Source organism: Natrix helvetica (assembly GCF_964273705.1).
Source record: "Natrix helvetica genome assembly, chromosome: 1".
NCBI lineage: Eukaryota > Metazoa > Chordata > Lepidosauria > Squamata > Natricidae > Natrix > Natrix helvetica.
In genome coordinates this window covers 186,036,051-186,057,379 of record NC_138548.1, presented here as the reverse complement: position 1 = coordinate 186,057,379, position 21,329 = coordinate 186,036,051, and the positions used below count along the sequence as shown (strand labels likewise).

Here is a 21,329-nt window from a genome sequence, read left to right as displayed (position 1 = left end):
TTGTCTGATAAAGAGCTGTTGTTTCTCACTGAATCCTGAGTCCTATCTCATCCATTTACCCAATCTAACACAAATGGTTGCTAAGCAAATCACTGCAGTTCTTAAGTGAATCTGACTCCCCCCTCCCCCCCCATTGACTTTGCTTGTCAGAAACTAGCTGGGAAGATTGCAAGTGGTGACCACATGACCTTGGTGATCCCTTGAGGCCTGAGCCTTCTCAGGGATTCTCCCTCCCAATTCTGCTTCCTCTCAGATATCCTGACTATCCCCTCCTTGATACATTTTTGGAGTGATGTAAAAATGTGGTTGTTCAGAAAGGCATTTGGAGATGAGTAAGATCATTTTATCATATTTGTTTTTTATTTTATTTTATTTTCAAACAATATTATATCTTGCTCAGAATCTCTGGAAATGAAATGGCATATAAATTGTAGAAATAACTAACTCCTACTTTTCTTACACCAGAATAGAACTGATGCACATTCATGCCAGCTGGCCCTATACATAACAATTCTGCAAAACTTGTCAATTCCCAAGCACCTAAATTTTGATCATGGTTCCACTTTCAACGGTCTTAAGGGCAAGGGCTAGTCGTTAATTGGTTTCTGACTTTTGCCAAGTCAACAGTTGGTAAATAAATGTTTATAAATCAAGGATTACCTGCATAGGATTTTCTCTGCTGCATTAGAGAAATGCCATAACTTACCACAGTTCAGAGCAGTCTGTCCTCCCATGCCAAGAATTAATCCATCAGGTCGTTCTGTTTTGATGACTTCTGTAACAAAATGTGGGGTGATTGGAAGGAAATAAACAGTGTCAGCCTGCTTTAAGCCAACATCATTTGTCTGAACCGATGCAATATTGGGGTTCATCAGAACAGTTTTCACATTTTCTTCCTGGAAAAAAAAACAAAATGAATTTACATAAGTAAATCTGAAATTATAAAGTAACTTTAAATAATAATCCATCTATCAACACATTGATTTTTTAAAAGGTAAAAATGGCTTTTTGAGTACTTGGGAGTACTCAACTAGTACCTGATTGCATCTCCTTAAAGCAGCCGCATCATTTTATAAGTTTGTGTACCTGCCCTATTAAACAATTAAAATAATTCAGAGGAAGTTCTGCAAAGGCAGTTGTACTGAGGCATAGTTATCATTGCTCTATTATGCAAACACTCTTGACCACAGTACTGGTGAAGATCATGGTGCCAAAGGTAAGGACACCAAGAATAAGTGTACTTTCTAGAAAGGCTGATTTAGAAGCAAATTCGGACAGCTGATTGGTAGTGAGAAAAGAAGTCACACTATCAAGATTAATGGAAAACATATTATTTTAAAACTGTAAAATAGAAAGAAAATAGAGGCTAGGTATTAGAAGTACTACCGACTTCCGCTCCTTCCGACAAAAGCTTAAGACTCACCTGTTCCGATTAGCCGGCCTGGCCCACTTATAGTTCTACTCTTACCTCCTGGCGGATATTTTATTTTGGGATAGTTTTTAGGGTAAATGTTTTTATAATTTTTTAAAATTTTAATCTAACTTAACTAAATTGTACAGTGAATCATTATTACCTCCTCCAGTCCTATATTTAATTTATTTATTTTGTATTTATACCATGTATATTTATTGTTCAATTATTTTAATATGACTGTACACCGCCCCGAGTCTCTTTTGAGAGAGGGGCGGTCTAGAAATTGAATAAAGTTAAAGTTAAGTTAAGTTAGGGAAGTAAAATTATTTTTGTTATCAAGAAAATACATTTTCCCTTCCAATTTGCTATCTTCAGATACCATATCCTTAATGAAATGGTCCTTTCCTGTATGCTATCTTTAATTCTATCAGTCACTTTACCAATTTTAGGGGCTCACTAATGTTTTTGTTAAATCAGCCAAGTATCACCTTAGTCAGACATTGAAACTTTGGTCTAGAAAATTCAGGGCTTCCCAGCCTTCATAATTATGAACATGTTTTCCTGAAATTGGGAAAAATGTATGCCATGCAGATTATTAGTAGAAAGTATTTTTGTGACTGAAATATTATAATCTAAGTTCCCTTGTCATACATCACATAAAAAAACACCTTTAACTCGCTTGTTACATCACAAAAGGTAACAGAAAAATATCCAGACAATGTTAAATTTATTTAAATGGTGTTGGATGCAATAGATTAAACACCCCAAAAGTCTTTAGCTTTCATATTAAAATCACTAGAAATGAAAAATACTTCACTTGGGTGCATCATGCACATTTTCTCAGAAGGGAGAATTGCTCTTTCCAACCAGAAATCTGAGCTCCCCCCCCCTCTCTCTCTCTCTCTCTCTCTCTCTCTCTCTCTCTTTCTCTCTCCCTCCCTCCCTCCCTCCCACCCTCCCTCTCCCTCCCTCTCTCATAAAAATAAAAAATGAAATCACATTTTGTAATCCATACCTAATACTGTGCTATTATAATTTTAATCTCTTTATTAGAAAGATTATGCAAAAATCCAAACATGAACACTGGCAAAAGATTCATTTATCCATAACCGCATGTACAGTGAGAAACCTAATTATTACCCCATTTATAAAGCTATTTCCTGAAAGATATCATATTTCATAAATATTCAGGGCTTTCAAAGTCTGTTACTTGCTCTGCAAATATGGGTCTCATGCAAAGTTTCAGATAGTACTGGTAATGCAGCAAAAATACTTTATTTTTATTGCCTTACCAAAATTACTGGAAGTTTATCGTACAGTAATAGCATACATAAACCCTGAACATCTCAGTAAACTTAGTCTACATGGCGATTTGTGCTCTGGTTAATCCAGAGATCTGTTACCTGTCAGTTGCCACATCATTTAAAATATTATTTGCACTTCCATCCTCAAAACGGAGTAACAGATACCAAGCAGAACTTGGAAAATAATAAAATGCTTTCATTCTCAATCAATCACTATCTTCACCATTTATAGTAAACCACTTTAAATAATTTATGCAAATTATTTCATTGCATGCTTATTAATAATGGAATCCACTTAGAAGTTCAGGGAAGGTACAGAGTTCATTCCAATGAATAATAGAGGCAGTTAGTATGTCATGTTTCTATATTGTGTCAAAGATTTTATAAAAGCAGAACAAAATATTCCTGTCTGAAAGAGCAGGAATGGCTATGGCACATGCTAGCAATTCAGTATCCTTGTTCTTACCTTCATGGCTTTCACAGCCTGGGAGCCAGAGTAATCAAATTCTCCTGCTTGACCAATAGACAAACCACCAGATCCTAGGATGAGGACTTTGGAAACCTTAAAATAATCAGAAAAGTCAGGTTTTCATTCATTCAATTTCCATGGCAGTCCATCTCAGCCAATGGTTTGGGGTTATATTACCACATACATTCTCAGTCTTTTTAAAATCAAGGAAGCTGTGCCCTAACTTCTTTCTTTCTAACAGGAATAATTGATGCTTCTCCTTTGACTCTGTTCATGATGATTATATAATTGCAATGAGAAAGACATTAATTTTCAAGCATTTCAAATACTAGTAACCACTACGAATAGCTAGACAGCTAGGAATTCTTGAAGCTCTAATCCCAAGTGATCTAGAAAAGCTACACAGTCTACCTTTTGGATGGAAAGTTCCCTACAAAGTTATTATTTAGACCACTTCATTAGAGTGGGTGGGGCTGTCCCTGACCCCCAAAGCATTGCCAAAGCATGATGCATTATTTAAGCAAACAAGAAATTCTAAGCAAGTTCTCAAGTTGAAAAATAAGTATTTACAAAGCTGCACATTCAGCCAAATAGTAAGTTTGCAAATATTCCTTATGGTGCCTGTCAAGACATCATAAGAATCATTGTTGTCCAAAGGAGACCCTCTTTTAAGAACTATTCACTTCCCTTGACAAAATCCAGAACTAACCTCCTAAAATCAGTTTACTGGGAACATATCCAATAAGAATTAAAATATTCCAGCCTCAAATCATTAATTTTGTTTCATGTCTGAGGGTGGTTGCTTGCTTGCAGACATTTCATTACCTGGCTAGGTAACATCTTCAGTGCCTGTAGCCTTCCAGATGTTACCTAGTAACATCTGCATGTGAACAAAACATCTGCATGTGAACTACTAAACTCAGACAGTACCAAGGATTTCACAGTTCAACTACAAGCTACAACAACACTGATGGAGCCAGTCATTAATTTGAGTTTTGTTCAAAGGAACACACACTGTGCTTAAGAGGCTGGAAAGTTAGACTTTATGATTCTCATGCCAGACTGCTAGGTTGCAGCATGACTAAGTCTGTGGTACAAATGGTTTAGGATGGGGGGGAGTGGATAAAATGCAGTAACAAATAACATTCATTAAATCAGAATGTTTCCACAATGGTAAAAATGAACTGTTTAGTTAGGAAACTCTTTTTCCATGAGCCCAGGTAAGAAGAGGCTGATTGCTGCATTCTGAAATATAAGCAAAAATCTTTCTTGTGACTAGTAGACAATTCTTGCCATCCAAAGCAAGTTCTAAAACAGAACCATGATGTACAGTGGCTCAGATTAAACCTCAAGGAGACATGACCTAAGTCATGAAGATCTAAGAGTATAACTCTAAGTAAAACAATAAAATATCTGCTTTATATACTAAAAGGATACATTCCAACCTCCATCATATTAATAATCATTTGGAGCAAACTATTGTTAATGTAAGTTTCATGTCAGACAATTTTAGCAAGGAATTTTGGTTATGCAGATTTCTAGTAATTTTTCTATCCAGTTCATATAATAACAGCAATAATCAATATGTCTAATATTTCAGATAAAGATAAAATAAAGCACAGTAATATACAGACCTGAACTCTTGAAGTTGCAGCTGTGGTTTTGGGCAGCACTGAAGGAATGCTTGTACCTTTCCCCTTCTTGATGAGCGAGATAAATGAATCAAATATGAACTAGAAAAATAAACAATAAAGTATAGCAGTCTCAAAAAACCTGTATTGATTATTCATCCCATTTGAATAGAATTCTAGAATTATCATTGGTACAGAAGTTAGTTCAAACTAGTGTTTATTTCTCATGTTGCATAAAGTGTGACCCTGTACACAAGGAGAAAAAGAACAATTCAAATTGTGTGATATTTGAATTATTATTGGCTATACTGTGGAGCCACTGATCTAACAGTTCTAAACATAATCTCCTTTAAGGATGTTTCTGACTCTGTGATAAAACCTTCTAAAGTTATGCAAGTCTCCTAAGTCTTGTGGGTTTTTTCTTCACCCATTTCTTTTTTATTATTATTATTAAAGAATTTAATAATTTTTACAAATATTTCCCCTTCCCCTTCCCTCCCTCCACCCCAACCCTACCCCTCCTCCAACCCAACCTCCCCCCAACCTCCCAGAGCAAAATGCAGAGTATAAACATTTAACAATCATACACTAACATAGGCTAACTAACTATAGCATCCTACCTCCTCTTGTACTTTTAACTCCCCTTTTATTAAACTAACTTTAGATAAATTGTAACATTCCTTGTTCATTCATAAGCTAATTGGAATTTCTTAGTCCAATATTTATTGTGAATGTAGTCAATCCATCTTTTCCATTCCAGCTTGCATTTCTCATCTGAATAATCCTTCAAATGTGCTGAGATTTTGGCCATCTCTGCTAAGTTTACTACTTTTAACGTCCATTCTTGAATAGTAGGCAGTACTTCCTTCTTCCAGTACTGCGCCACCAACAATCTTGCTGCTGTTATTAAGTTCAAAATCAAATTAGTCTCTATAGCTGTACAATTTGTAATTATACCTAACAAGAACAGCTGGGTAGTGAACTTTATCCTCTTTTTAAGAATATTTTGAATAATTCACCATATTTTTATCCAAAATGCTTTAACTTTTTTACAAGTCCACCATACATAATAATATGTAGTGTCAACACAATCACATCTCCAACATTTAGATTGTAAATTCAGATACATACAAGCTAGCTTTTTGGGATCTAAATGCCATCTATAGAACATCTTATAAAAATTCTCTCTCAAGTTTTGAGCTTGCGTAAATTTTACATATCTTACTCAAATCTTTTCCCATGTTTCCATCTATATTGGTTCTTCAAAGTTTTGTGCCCATTTTATCATGCAATATTTAACTAACTCTGTTTCTGAGTCTATTTCTATCAGTGTATTATACAATCTCTTTATATGCATTTGACTCTGGTCCCTAATTTGTTTTACCAAATTATCCTCATTTTGTATGATAACAATTTTCTGGTCTTTTTTCCATCTAGCCTGTAACTGTCCATACTGAAACCAAGTTTGAATTACCCTTTCCTCTCTTAATACATTCAAGGGTTTTAGCTGTGGTACACCTCTTTCTATGTTAAGAAGCTCTTTATATGTAATTACGTCCTGTTTTTGTTCTATACTTATGTTCTCTATCACATGTCTGGGTACTACCCACATAGGTATCTTATCTTTTAACTTGTATTGATATTTTTTCCAGACACGCAGTAGAGCATTCCTTAATATGTGGCTTTTAAAAATCTTGTCCACCTTCTTGTCATATATTAAATAAGCATGCCAACCATATACCAAATCATATCCCTCAATATTCAATATTCTATCCTCTGTTAAATTAATCCAATCACTAATTGTTGATAAAACTACTGCTTCATAATATAATTTTAAGTTGGGCATTTTCAGACCTCCTCTCTCACGTATATCTTGCATTATTTTAAGTTTTATTCTCAGTTTCTTCCCTGCCCAAACAAAGTTATTAATACATTTCTGCCATTCTTCCAAATTTGCATCTTTTTTTAGTAATGGTATCATTTGAAAAAGAAATAAAAACTTAGGCAAAACGTTTATTTTTACTGCTGCTATCCGTCCCAGTAAAGACAATTGCAATTGTTTCCATTTATTCATCTCTGTCTGTATTTTATACCATAATGGCTCATAATTTCCCATTTGAGGTTGTGATATAGACTCCTAGATATTTAACCTTTTTAACTATCTCACATCCTGTTACTCTTTCCAATTCTTCTTTTTGATTTATAATCATATTTTTAACTATCATCTTTGATTTCCCTAGGTTTATTTTAAACCCGGATACTTGACCATATTGATTAATTATGTTCATTAAACCTATAGCTGATTTCACCAGTTGGGTTAGAGTTACAACCAAGTCATTCGCGAATGCTCGTACTCTGTATTCATGGTGCCTAATCTTAATTCCCTGTACATCATCTGAGTCACATATTCTATTCAGCAATAATTCCAAAGTTAAAATAAACAATAATGGAGACAGGGGACATCCCTGTCTTGTTCCTTTTTTGATTTTAAAAAATTCTGTTGGACTACCATTAACTATAATTTGTGCTGTTTGTTTCTGGTATATTGCGTTAATAGATTGTGTAAAATACTCTCCAAACTGCATCTTTTGTATTATTTTCATTAAAAACTGCCAATCCACTCGATCAAATGCTTTCTCCACATCCAAGAATATAAGCACTGCAGGGATTTGGTTATTCTTCCCCAAATATTCCAATATATTAACAATTTGTCTTACATTACTTTTCATTTGTCTCCCATGTATAAAACCAGATTGATCATTGTGAATCTTTTGTTGTATAACTGACACCAACCTATTTGCTAGTATTTTAGCAAAAATTTTATAATCTGTATTAAGTAGTGATATAGGCCTATAGTTTTTTGGCTGACTGTGATCTTGATCTTCTTTCGGAATCAGGGAAATAAAGGCTGTTCTCCAAGATGGTGGTACCACTCCTCCCAGTTGTATTTTATTAATAATAATAATAATAATAAATTTGGATTTATTAGCCGCTCCCTTTCCGGGCAGGACTCGGGGCGGCGTACACCAAGACATATATAAACATACATATATACAAAGACATACATGCACGGAGGAGGTAATAGATTAAAACATTAAGACAAATTAAAACCATTAACAAATAAAAAATCCAATATACAATAAAAATTTAAAATTTAAAAAAAGACAGTCAGGAGGAATATGAAAAGATTACGGTTGAGCCAGGCCGGATGATTGAAAGAGGTGGGTCTTCAACTGTACACGGAAGGAGCGGAGATCGGAAATAATCCTGATGTCACGGGGGAGGTCATTCCACAGGGCTGGGCCCATCACAGAGAAGGCTCTGCTCCTGGATGTCGCCCGACACTGTTTGGCGGACGGCACCCGGAGAAGTCCCTCTCTGTGTGAGCGAATTGGTCGTAGGGATGTGTGGGGCAGGATGCGATCCTGCATGTAACTAGGTCCTATGCCATGAAGCGCTTTAAAGATCATAATCAAAACCTTGAAACGCACTCGGTAGACCACAGGAAGCCAGTGCAGCTCGCGCAGGAGAGGTGTTACAGGGGAGTATCTAAACCTCCCCATAATCACCCGCGCGGCCGCGTTCTGGACCAACTGTAGTCTCCGAGTGCATCTCAAGGGAAGCCCCATGTAGAGAGCATTGCAGTAGTCCAGGCGAGACGTCACTAGCGCATGGGTGACTGTGCGTAGGGCATCCCGGTCCAATAAGGGGTGCAATTGGTGCATCAGGCGGACCTGATGGAACGCCCCCCTAGCCACGGCTGTTACATGGTCATCCATGGACAGCCGGGCATCTAGGAGGACGCCCAAATTGCGCACCTGTTCCATGGGGGCTAGTTGCACGCCCCCAATGGCCAGAGATGGAAGCACCTGGTTGAACCGGGGGGCCGGAAGCCACAGCCACTCCGTCTTGGAAGGGTTGAGTTTTAGTCGGTTGCCATCCATCCAGACCCGTACGGCCTCCAAACACCGGGACATCATTTCGACGGCCTCATTGGGGTGGTTCGGGGTGGAAATGTATAGCTGAGTATCATCAGCATACAGATGATATCCCACCCCAAAGCCACGGATGATCTCGCCCAGCGGTTTCATGTATGTGTTGAACAGGAGAGGCGAGAGCACCGATCCCTGTGGCACTCCACATGTGAGTGACCTCCGGGTCGAACTCTGCTCCCCTGCCAACACACGTTGCGTCCGGTCAGAGAGGTAGGAGCCAAACCACCGTAAAACGGTGCCCCTGACTCCCAGCCCCTCTAGCCGGTGCAACAGGATACCATGGTCGATGGTATCGAACGCCGCCGAGAGATCTAATAGGACCAGGATAGAGGAACAACCCCTATCTCTGGCCCTCCAGAGATCATCAACCAATGCGACCAAGGCTGTCTCCGTGCTGTGCCCGGGTCGGAAGCCGGACTGGCGCGGGTCTAGATAATCATTTTCCTCCAGGTGACGTGGGAACTGCTGTACCACCACATTCTCTACAACCTTCGCTAAGAAAGGAAGGTTGGAGACAGGACGATAATTGGCTAGGTCCGTTGGGTCCAGGGAAGGCTTCTTGAGCAGGGGCCTCACCACCGCCTCTTTCAAGGCGGCCGGTAGAGATCCCTCACCCAACGAGGCGTTCACTAGGCCCAGGAGCCAGTCGCGCGTAACCTCCCAGGATGCCAGTACAAGCCAGGAGGGACACGGGTCCAATAAACATGTGGTGGGTCGCAGACGTCCACGCAACCTGTCCAAATCCTCGATGGCAACCGAGTCAAACTCCTCCCAAAGCGGTCCCTCAAGACTCGCCACGGGCGTCTCTACTGGACCACTGAAAGGGGCCCATCCCATCCGGATTTGAGCGACTTTGTCCTGTAGATATTTCCCAAACTCCTCTGCTCTGCCCTGTAAAGGGGCTTCCCGCGGTCTCTCAAACAAGAGGGAGCGAGTCACCCGAAACAGGGCGGCAGGGCGGTTATCTGCGGACGCAATAAGAGCGGCACAATATTGACGTTTGGCCGCTCTTAGTGCCACAAGGTACGTCCTCAAATAGGCTCGTGCCTGTGCTCGGTCAAATTCGGAACGGGAGGATCTCCAACGACTCTCTAGGCGTCTCTTGTGGCGTTTCATCACCCTTAGCTCCTCAGTAAACCAAGGGGCCAGGGTGGTTCGTCGCCGCAGGAGAGGCCGCAAAGGTGCCACCCGGTCTAGGGCCCCGGTAGTCGCACTGTTCCATGCGTCTACCAGGTCCTCTACTCGAGGGCGGGTCAGATCCACAGGAGGTGGCCCAAGCTCCGTCTGGAACCTATCTGGTTCCATCAGGCGCTTGGGGCGGAACCATCTAATGCCTTCCGGTTCCGCCTCCTCGCGGTGGGGGGTAGCACCAGGGAAGTCAAGCCGGAGAAGTGAGTGATCCGACCATGACAGGGGAATAATAGCTAGATCCCCTATTCCCAGATCACTCGTCCATTGGCCAGAGACAAAGACAAGGTCCAGCGTGTGGCCTCCCTCGTGAGTAGGGCCCTGAATTAACTGGGTCAGGTCCATGGCTGTCATGGAAGCCATGAACTCCCGAACCCCCTCAGACGCTTCTCCCATCGACGGCAGATTAAAATCCCCCATCACTAACAGTTTGGGGGTCTCAACCGCCACCGATGAGATCAGCTCGAGGAGTTCAGGCAGGGCCGCTGACGTATAGCGAGGAGCCAGGTATACTATCAGCAGGCCCAACTGCCTCCCTGGGCCCCATCTCACGACAAGGGACTCACACCCGGATGTCTGTGGCACAGTGAACTCTCTCGGCTCTAAGTCTTCCCGGATAATCACTGCTACCCCACCGCCCCTTCCCTGGGCCCGAGGCTGGTGAAATGCTCGATAACCTGGCGGGCACATTTCCACGAGGGGTAAACCACCCTCGTGGCCCAACCAGGTCTCGGTTATTCCTGCGAGGTCCGGCACCCCCTCCAAAATTAGATCGTGGATGAGGGGGGCCTTATTGACAACGGACCTCGCGTTGCATAACATCAGTCTCAGGCCTTGGGTCTGTAGAACCTGACCACCTAGTCTGCAGGGGTTGGTATGAACGACCGGGAATGACCAAAAACCCCGGTCTCCCAACCGACTACGCGCTCTTGATCTGTCCTCGCACCTGCCCCTCCCCACGACCGTTGGTATCAAGGAGCCCTGCACAGGAATGCTATCTTCCCTCTCCTCCCCCACTCCGCTCCCTCCCCCCTCGACCACACCTAGGTGCCTGGCTCTCCCATCCCTCCTGACTTCCCCCCCCCACCCCTGGAACCCCTTACAACTTTTAAAAAACAATTAATTAAAAAACCCCTCAGTGTGCGCTTCCTCCACCTCTTAAATAGTTCCTTAAGAGGTTCTACCATTTCGAGTTGTAAATTTTTGTAATAAACCACTGTCAATCCATCTGTGCCAGGAGCTTTACCAACTTTTAACTGCTTACTTACCAGGAGAATTTCCTCCGTGGAAATCGGTTGATTCAATCTTTCCCTTTGTTCATCTGTAACTATGGGGATATTCTCTTTCTCCAAATATCTATCTATATCTAAACCTTGTATTTTATCCCCAGCATACAGTCTTGTATAAAATTCTAAAAAAGCCTTTTTAATCATATCCTGTTGATAAACTTCTTTACCTTTGTACTCTATTTTCTCTATGTTTTTTCCTTAACATATATGCTAACCATCTATCTGGTTTATTTGCATTGCAAAAGTATTGTGTTTAGCGAATAACAAATTAGTTGCTACTTGATCTAACATCAGCATATTGAATTGCTCTCATAGTAAAGTACCGTATTTTTCGCCTTATAAGACGCACTTTTTTACTCCAAAAAAGAGGGTAAAAATCTGAGTGCGTCTTGTAAGCCGAATGTAGCCACTGGGTCATCTGAAAATGGGGCAGGCAAAGAGAGGGCTGCAGAGATCGTGATGGCTGGAAAGGAGAGAGGTTTCGCTTTCAGAGCTCCCGCTCGGCTGGGCTCCCGAGAGGGCTTAGGCGGTGGTGGCGGTGGCAGCGGCTCCTCACATTGCTGGGGCGCTGCTTTAAGCTGCCCTCCTCCTGCAAACGAAAGGTGCCTCAAGGCTTTGGCTCCTGAGACCGGTGCGCTGCCATCCAAAATGCTGGTACCACGATCGCTGCAGCGCCCACTTTACCTGCCGCTTCTCGGGCAGTTCCAGGCGGCAGAGATCGTAGTAATAGCATTTTGGATGGCAGCGCACCGATCTCAGGAGCCAAAGCCTTTGAATCAAGTTTGATTGTGTCCCATCTAGCGTTCTCCACCCCCAACCCCAAATCTCTCCGGATCCGGAGAGATTTGGGGTTGGGGGTGGAGAACGCTAGATGGGACACAATCAAACTTGATTCAAAGGCTTTCGCTCCTGAGATCGAAGCCTTTGAATCAAGTTTGATTGTGTCCCATCTAGCGTTCTCCACCCCCAACCCCAAATCTCTCCGGATCTGCTTATTGCTATTGCTGCTATTGCGCCCAGCTACTGTATCTCTTTGCTGCATGACAGATCCGGGCGGATTGGGGGTGGGTGGGTGGAGAACGCTAGATTGGGAAGTTAAAAGTTTTAGATGAGCCACCGGCTGGAGGGCTGGGGCCATGCAAGAAGCCTGCTCAGGCAGGGAAGGAGGGAAGGAGGGGAGGAGGGAGTGAGGATAGACAAGTAAGAGGGAAAGAGGAAAGAAAGCAGGAGGGCAGAAGGGAGGTGGAAGGAAGGAAAGAAAAGCAGACACGCTGGAGGGAAAGAGGAAAGAAGGCAAGCAGGCAGGAAGGAGGCAGAAGGAAGGAGGGAAGGATGGAACTGGAAGGGAGGCAGGGAAGGAGGGAGGGAGAAAGGAAGGATAGGAGGATAGGGAAAGAGGAAAGAAGGCAGGCAGGCAGAAGGGAGGGAGGTGCAAGGAAGGAAGGAAGCATAGATAAGCAGGAGGGAAAGAAGGCAGGCAGGCAGGAGGAAAGAGGAAGGAGGGAACTGGAAGGGAGGCAGGAAGGAAGAGAAGGAGGAAGGGAGGGTGGAAGGAAGGAAGGATAGACAAGTAAGAGGGAAAGAGGAAAGAAAGCATCTGAATGTACTAAACACGAGTCTTCAGGGAAAAGATGGATACATTGTGAAAACTCAGCTGTCAGTTGATCTTAATGTTATGAAATGAAAAGTATGCCATTTGCAATTAACTTGGCATAAAATAATTCATTTGCATTTAATTGTTATTGTTCAAAGAATGTTCGGAAAAATGTTCGGCCCTCCAGCATGTTCACTTCATCCAATCTGGCCCTCTTTGAAAAAAGTTTGGACACCCCTGTGTTACATGGTTGACATAAAATTGTTCTTAAACTGCTGTTAACTTTATACAGTTGATATAAAATATTTTACTATAGTATTTGGTTCAGAATCTTTTTTTTCTAGATTTTCCTCCTTTAAAATTGGCTGTGTCTTATATTCCGGAGCGTCTTATAGGGCGAAAAATACGGTAATTGCTTCTTTTGTTTTCTTATCATCTGGGTTACATATTAGCGCCTGCTCTTTCTTTTTTATCTCTTCTTCTAGTTCCCTTCGTTTTTCCCCGTCTACATCTATATAGGTTATTCAAGTTTATTAAAACACCTCTCATATATGCTTTGCTTGCATCCCAAACCGTTTCCATGGATATTCCCTTATGCATGTTAAAAACAAAATATTCTTTCAGTAGTTTTTCATATTCTGTGACATTTCCCTCATATCTAAATAAATTTTCATTTAACCTCCAACACCTCCTAGATCCCTCTCCATATTCCAGTTCCATCCACACCGGGTTATGATCTGTTAGGGTTCTCGGACATATCTTCGTCTTCTTCACACTGGAAGGAAGATCATTTGTAATTAATATAAAGTCAATTCTAGAAAAGGATTGGTGCCTATCAGAAAAAAATGTAAAGTCTTGTTCTTTAAAATTCCGTTCTTGCCAAATATCCCTCAGTTCCATATCCTCCATCATGTCGAAGAAGGTTTTAGGCAATCTTGCTCGTGTTTGAATATTTTGTGAAAGTCCTTCTTGTCTTTCATAGTATCCAATACTCCATTCCAGTCACCCAGTAATATACATAATCTGTAATCCCATTGTATTAATTTAGTATGGAGCAACTTGTAAAAATTTTCTTGTTGTTGATTGGGAGCATATACTCCCGTTAAAAGTATTTTCTTTTCTTCTATTAATAATTCAATTGCGATATATCTTCCTTGAGGATCTGCTTCAATTAATTCAGCCTTTAAGCCTTTCCTTAAGTATATAACTATACCAATTTTCTTCTCCAGTGCAGATGCCACAAAGTGCATTCCCAATCTTGCATTCATCAGATATTTCTGGTCATTTGTTCTAATATGTGCTTCTTGTAAACAAATTACATCATTTTTAAATTGTTTCAGATGGTAAAATATTTTTTTTCCTTTTTTGTGGTGAGTTTAAACCATTAACATTCCAGGTTAAGAATTTAATTGTCATCTTCAGCCCCCTGAAGCTTTTTTAGAGCCACCTGGAAATCCTGCTGGAATTTCTTCTTGGGTCTGGCTCCCCCCCCCCCCCCAGCTTCTGTATTTATATTTATAGCTTCTTGGATTATTATCTGAGCTTGTTGCATCTTTAATTCTTGTTCTTTACATTTGGTTGCCGCTCGTTCCATAACTCCTTCTGTCTCCTCGAGTAATTCCAAGGCTTGAGCAGCACCTGCTTGTACCTGGGTATCTTCCTGTCTAGCCTCCCCTGCTTCTTTTCTTCTTCTGAGTCCTGGAGATGGTGGGTATCCAGCCTTTAGTACATTACTGTAAAAATCTCTCGCCTTCCAAACTGAATTAAGACGATAGCTTTCACCTAAATAATTCACCACCAGTCTGGCCGGAACCTCCCATCAATACTGTATCTGGTGATTTCTAAGTTCATCCACTAGGAATGCATAGTCCTTTCTGGATCTCAACATTTTTGGGGGAATTTCCTTCAATACTGCCACCTCCTGACCTGCCACTTGTAGCTTGTTTTTATTAGTCGCCTGTAGTATTCCATTCCTTGTTTTCCTGGTGACAAAATAGATTACAATATCTCTTGGTAGTTGTCTCTGTCTGGCAGTCCATGAATTAACATGGTAAATTTTGTCCATCTACCAATCACATTCTGCTTTTGGTTTGCCAATTAATTGAGCAAAAGCTTCTGCAAAAATCTCTCTCAGGTTTTCTTGGTTATTTTCTTCCAGGCCTCTTATTCTCAAAGCAAATTCCATCACTCTATATTGTATCATTGTAACCTCTGCCTCTTACTTATCGATCTTACTTTGTGCCTCATCAACTTTATTCTCCAAATTGACATTAGACTGATTAATTTCTTCCACCCTATCCTCCAGTGATGTTACATAACCAAGTAAGCCCTTAAATGCATCCACTATATCCTCTCTTATCTGTTGATTGTGGGTTTGGATTAAATCCTTAATTTCAGACATTTCATCAGACACATCTTTAAAAGCAGTTGTGATCTTTCCTTCCAAAACAGCAGCTTGTTCCTTTAAAGCGCTTTGGAGGGCTTCAAGTGTCAGAATTTGTGTATCCGCTGGGGGTAATAAAGACTGCAATTTATGTGTCTGGGCTGGGGAACTTCCAGCGCTCTTAGAAACACTTAATTTTGTTTGTTTTGAAGCCATTTCCAAATATTCAAATCACACTTTTCAACAGCCAAATTATTGAGTCCAAAAAGTCCACCTAATCCCCAGATTTGTTAAATCTTATAGCTTGTTAGTAAACCAATGCTGTTTTTTTTAATCTTGAGCTCTTGGATCTTTTAACCACATTAACAGGCACTTAACAAATACTATCCTTCCTTTTAGGTTTCACATTCACCACGCCCTTTGATATTCAGGAGCCATCTTCCCTTTTGTTCCCCTTAATCTTCACAGAAGGAAGTATTACTACATCAGAGTTAAAGTTTGTACTTACAATTGTAATCACTCCTGTCTTTGCTCTGCCTGCATCTTATTCAAATGTAGATTGAAACTTTGATTGCAGGGATGGTCATGATGTTTTGTTTCTGCTAGAGCAGAAATGTCCCGGACGAGAAGTTCTGTCGGGCTGCTGGGGGCTCTCACCCTTCGAGCCCCAGAATTGCTCCTGGGGGTGTAGGGGAGCTCTACCCTTGCCCGGCTGCTCACCTCCCCCTCTTTTCCCAAGGGGAGAGTTTTCAAGCCACTAGACAGCTGATTTACGCTGTTCTAGCAGTTTAACTCGGCCTTGGGGCTGGTGTTCCCAAAGGAGCGTCCTTCAACGCCTATGGTGCCACCGGAAGTCCCTTCTTTACCCATTTCAATGTATGGTTCAACCCTGTTCTTGAGATCCAGGGCTCATTTAAATTCCCAAAGGGTCAGGGAAAAGAATTAAAAAAAAACACATATCCACATAAATCATTCAGGAGGCACAATTTCAGTCTATTACATTTAACCTCTATTATTTCTCAATCATCTTCTTCCACATACACAACCTTACTTCTGATTACTTATCCTAACCATTTTTTCCAAGTATTTTAACATAAAAGCAAACAAATGTCTATGGAGATTCTCAATCATCCAGGACATGGTTGCCCCAAAGTTCCTTTTTCAAAAGGCAATTGGATTTTCTTTGTTTTTCCTTGAAGACATTTCGCTCCTCATCCAAGAAGCTTCCTGAGTTCTGGTCAGTTTGGGACCAGTTTGGGACATCAAAGCAAGCAATTAGACAAAAAGTCAGATGCTGTATTTTTTCCTCAAATGAATAAGAAGTAAATAAGCGCTTCACATAAATTCTATTATTACTATCATAAGCAAAGAATTTGAATGTTTTTCTACAATAACCTAACAAGCCAGCAAAATTATCCCTCCAGTATTTGTTATTTAGTATCATTAGCATTCTCTTGATAATTAGGTTGTGAACATAATTACTTTAATTAATGTTAACTTAATTAATAGATTAATTCTTTGCATTGTATCCCAGGCAAACTAAACAACCATGAGCCTAAGAAATTTAATGCACACTTCTTATATAATCTGCATGAAAATCTAAATGTCATCTAGGACCTTCGGCTACTGATTTACAATAGAATCTCATATAAACATGGATTTCAATTGTGTAGGATTTTATTGGCCAATAACATCAGCTTGCTCATATCATGAACCAAATCTACCCATATTTAATTTCTTTGTTTATTACAAAGGTATAATAACAATCTGCCTCAGAAGTTTAAATTGAATAAGAAATGTGGTTGTCCATTACGAATCTTGTGAAATTTTCCCTAGCTGTATTACCCAGGCTTGAATTTACTGCATTATTTATTTCATTCTTGCAGGTTTATTTCATTCTTGCAGGTTAAAGTCTTCCATGTAGTGAGTTTCTTGAGGATGAAAATAGCATCTGACCAAGAATTAGTAAAGCATGTTTTATGATATAAATAGTGTTAATTTTAGAAGAAACATATTACAGGTATAGATAAAGTGTTGAACCTAGCTAACTTTGTCCTACTTTTAATCAGTAGATCATAAGGTGCACTGAAAATTTAGTATCCTTTCTCACTGACTCATACACCAATCACAATTTTCATAATTTATTGAGGGATGTCATACCAATCTTGGAGTAAAGGCTTAGTGAATACATCTGCCAGAATCTCTTTTATTGAACAGTATTTTAGTTCACAGAGTTCCTTTTCTTGAGCATCTTGCATGAAGTGGTGATTGAGCCTACATATTTTGTTTTGAAAGTAGGTTTTCTTCATTTCAGAGAATTGAATGTATCTTGTATTTGTCATTCCTCTGTTTCCATTTCATTTTATTTTAGAAAGTATTTTCCATAGGTCTTCTGAGGTAGATGGCTTCAGTTAGCCTTAAGAATTCAAGATCTTTTATCTTCTGTGTTTGTTTCAGGAAATAACTTTCTCACTTCTTTTCTTCTATCTAGATGTCAATGTAGTCAGAGATGCTTCCCAAATTTTCTAGGTCTGCTTCCTTGTTGGGTTCTTTACTCTCTCTTGTCTGTTCCTCTTAGTTTGGTAACAATCACATAGATGTTTAATATCATTTCCATATCTGGAGGCAGTATGTTTAATTATCATTTCCATATCTGGAGGCAACAATTGAATTTGAGGATTGCAGAGAAGAATGGTGGATGAGGGAAAATGTTATTTATGCTTCCTTAAACTCATTGGTCCTCCCATGTAAATTGGACATATGCATCTACCTGCCCTTCCCACATATAAAGTTTCAGTCTTACAGAGATTCCCAAATTCAGACTGGAGGATTAGCTCAACATTTATAAAGGTTTTTTTTTCTGTTTCATTGAGCACATTTATTCCTCATCTTTGATAAATTTCAATCTTTTTTCAGTAAAGCAAGAAAGTCAGTAAGCAATTAAAATGCACTTTTTCTAAAATGCGTTTTGAATACAATAACTCCAATGAATACTATTAGGTTCCTTTTTTACCTTTCTTGTACATTCTGAAGCTGTTTTCTTATTACACTCACCAAATTACTCAACATATTGCTCGTGGGATTACCAGGACAAATCACAGGCAGGGGATTAAGCTTCATTTTCAAATATGAGAACAAGAAAATGTGCATGTGAATTCATTTACATAATTCTACAACTTCAATAAAGAAAAGGTATTCAAAATGCATTTGAAAAGTAATAGGTCTTTTCAAGGGGAAAGAAATATAGTAAGAAATATACCACATTTCTTTCACAAAGATCAGTAATTGGGACCCCATTCTATTTATACAAATTAAACTGTAGAGTTTAATATAAATTATTACATAGAACTAAAAACTTAGCAACAACTAAGCCTAAATTGGCCTTTCCCACCTTAAGCCTCCCAAGTGATGTTTGATTACAACTCCTATAATAACATCAGTCTGATCAATGTTCAGAATTGATAATAATTGGAGCCCAACATCTGGAAGTCAAGACCAGAAAAAACTGCCCTAAGTAGTTAGACAAATCTAATACCAGAAAAATATGACACTTGAAAATTAATTAGACCTATCATTGATTTTACTCTTGTAAACTGTAGGGTTGTGCACAATCAAAAATTGCACCTCTTTGCAAAGCTGTCTTGAGTCCAACTGCTGAAGTGACCTACTTTGAGGCAGGTCCTTGATGTAGAAAAGAAAAAATGTCCCACCTCCAATCAGAAGAACAGAAGCAGGCCACATGTTTCACCCAATCCTTTGTTTTCTATCCAAGAGACCAGGAAAGGTCAGAGAAGTGGTTAATATGATGTAATGTGATGGGTCTACACAAAGCATTCATGGAACCACATACAAAAGGAACTTTGATCAAAACAAAGCATCATTCTTGGCATACTGATTGTGACTAAATTACTGGAGTTCCAAGTCTAGGGATGCCAACTCATCACAATATCATGACTAGCTGCCACAATAAATGGATAGATGGAACAAAGTATAAATAGAGACTTAAAGATTGTATCTTTTTTCATTATGCGTGCTCTTTCTTTTATGAGATGACTACCTTTTGCTTTTCTTCCCAGATGGACAGAATGCATGCTTCCTGACTTTTCTAGAACAGTGTAGTCAGCTAAGTGCCAGGCTTTGCCTATCCCTCTAAAATATTTTTTGTAAGTCTCCATTCTGCTATAGTTATAAAACCTGCATCACTAATCGTTGCTCAGGTCAGATTCTTGCTCTTAGGATTGTTTACATGCACACACAGAATGCTTAAACCACCAATAGGGTTGTGCTCCAAAAACTTAAATAATTACACAAAGTTCTACAACTGCTATGATGAACCTATGGCACACATGCCCGAAGTGGCACATGGAGCCATATTGCCTGGCACGCATGGCATCGCCTGTTCCTCTTCTGGGTTTCTGGTGTGCATGTGCACATCACGATCAGCTGGCCTTTGTGTGTGCAGAGCTGATCTTCCATTTTCTGGCATGAACATGCCCGCTGGCCAGCTGATCATCGCACGCACATGCACACCAGTAACCGGATGTCTAGCTGGCCAGCACGCATGCGCCCACCTGTGTGCATATGCCCCCTGGGCTGCTTTTCTTCCAGGTCACATCCCAGACAAGTGCGAGGGCGGACTCCCTTTTTGGCACTGCCTGAGGTAGTAAAAACAAACTGAATTCTTTCCATTCTTGCTGCTGGTGGTTTTCCTCCAATGTCTACTGCTCTACTTCCTCCAATGTCTACTGCTCTACTTCCTATTATAGGCCTGTCTTAGCTGGTCATTTACAATCATGTAATTAGCTTGTTAACAACCAAACTACTGCAGGATTGGGAAAGTTAAGGCCAGAATTCTCCTTCAATCAATCAATCAATCAACCAACCAATCAATCAGAATATAGCTGGAAGGGACTTTGGAGGTTTTCTAGTCCAGCCCCCTGCTCAAGCAGGTGGCCCTATACAATTTGAGACAAGTGACTGCCCAGTCTCTTCTTAAAAACCTCCAGTGATGAAGCACCCACAACTTCTGAAGGCAACTTCTGCTCCACTGGGTAATTGTCCTCACTGTTAGGAAGTTTCTCCTTAATTCCAGGTTTCTTTTCTCCTTGATTACTTCCCACCCATTGTTTCTTATCTTGCCTTTTGATGCTTTGGAAAATAAATTGACTCCCTTCTCTTTGTGGCAGCCCCTCAAATACTGGAATACTGCTATCATGTCACGCCTAGTCCTTCTTTTCTCTTCTCCAGCCATACCCAGTTCCTGCAACTGTTCTTCTTATAAGAGATGGATTGCTCCTGGTTTGGCCCAGATCAGGTGAACCGGTAGTAGTGGCAGCGGGAGGGTCCACCTACCCACCTGGACATTTCTGCGCATGCACAGAAGCTTCTGCTCATGCTCAGAAGCATTGCACGCATGTGCGAGTTCGCCCAAGCTGGTAGTAAAAAAATTGGCAAGCCACCACTGCTTTATATGTGTTAGTCTCTGGTCTTTAATAATCCTAATAATAATTGCTTTAATGATTGCTCTTCTCTGCACTTTTTCCAAAGTCTCAACATCTTTTTGGTAATGTGATGACCAAAACTAGATGCAGTATTCCAGTTGTGGTCTCACTGAGGTTCTATAGAGAGATACTAATACTTCACAGCCATCCTTCTTGCCATCCAAGTAGAAGATTCTCCTGAAGTCTCAAGAAATTGCCTTAGACTCAGAAAAAAAAGAGACATTCAGTGTCAAATTATTTGTAGCTGGCAAGTCCAATGAAGCAAGAATGACCAGATTTCAGGACAATATCTTCACTGCTAGGCTGGAATGAATACAGAAACTTGGGGGAAAATATCAGAGTACATTCCCAGGCTTAGTTAAAGTGAGTTAATTAAGATGGAGACCTTTTGGAATACTTTTTCTCCACATTTCTTACATCTGGACTCGGTTGCCTCTTCTAAGATAAACTTTCATTCCTCAATTTTATCATAATCTATCACACAAAGAGACAGAACAAGAACAAAGAGCTTGGAACGGGGTGGGGAGGGGATAGTGAGGATGATCTACCTGGCAGTGTGTA

The 21,329-nt window shown here is 40.4% G+C and overlaps 1 protein-coding gene across 4 annotated transcripts in view; it reads right to left on the bottom strand.

Annotated features, from left to right (window-relative positions):
• The window catches only part of CPS1 (carbamoyl-phosphate synthase 1), a 177,952-nt gene that overhangs the window by 122,692 nt on the left and 33,931 nt on the right, over nt 1–21,329 (bottom strand). For all 4 annotated transcript variants that reach the window (XM_081937064.1, XM_081937065.1, XM_081937066.1 and 1 more), the window contains exons 12-14: nt 4,822–4,920; nt 3,185–3,280; nt 707–896 (exon numbers count right to left, since the gene is read on the bottom strand). In XM_081937064.1, coding sequence (XP_081793190.1) covers nt 707–896; nt 3,185–3,280; nt 4,822–4,920 — 385 coding nt within the window. The remainder of the gene's footprint in view (nt 1–706; nt 897–3,184; nt 3,281–4,821; nt 4,921–21,329) is intronic.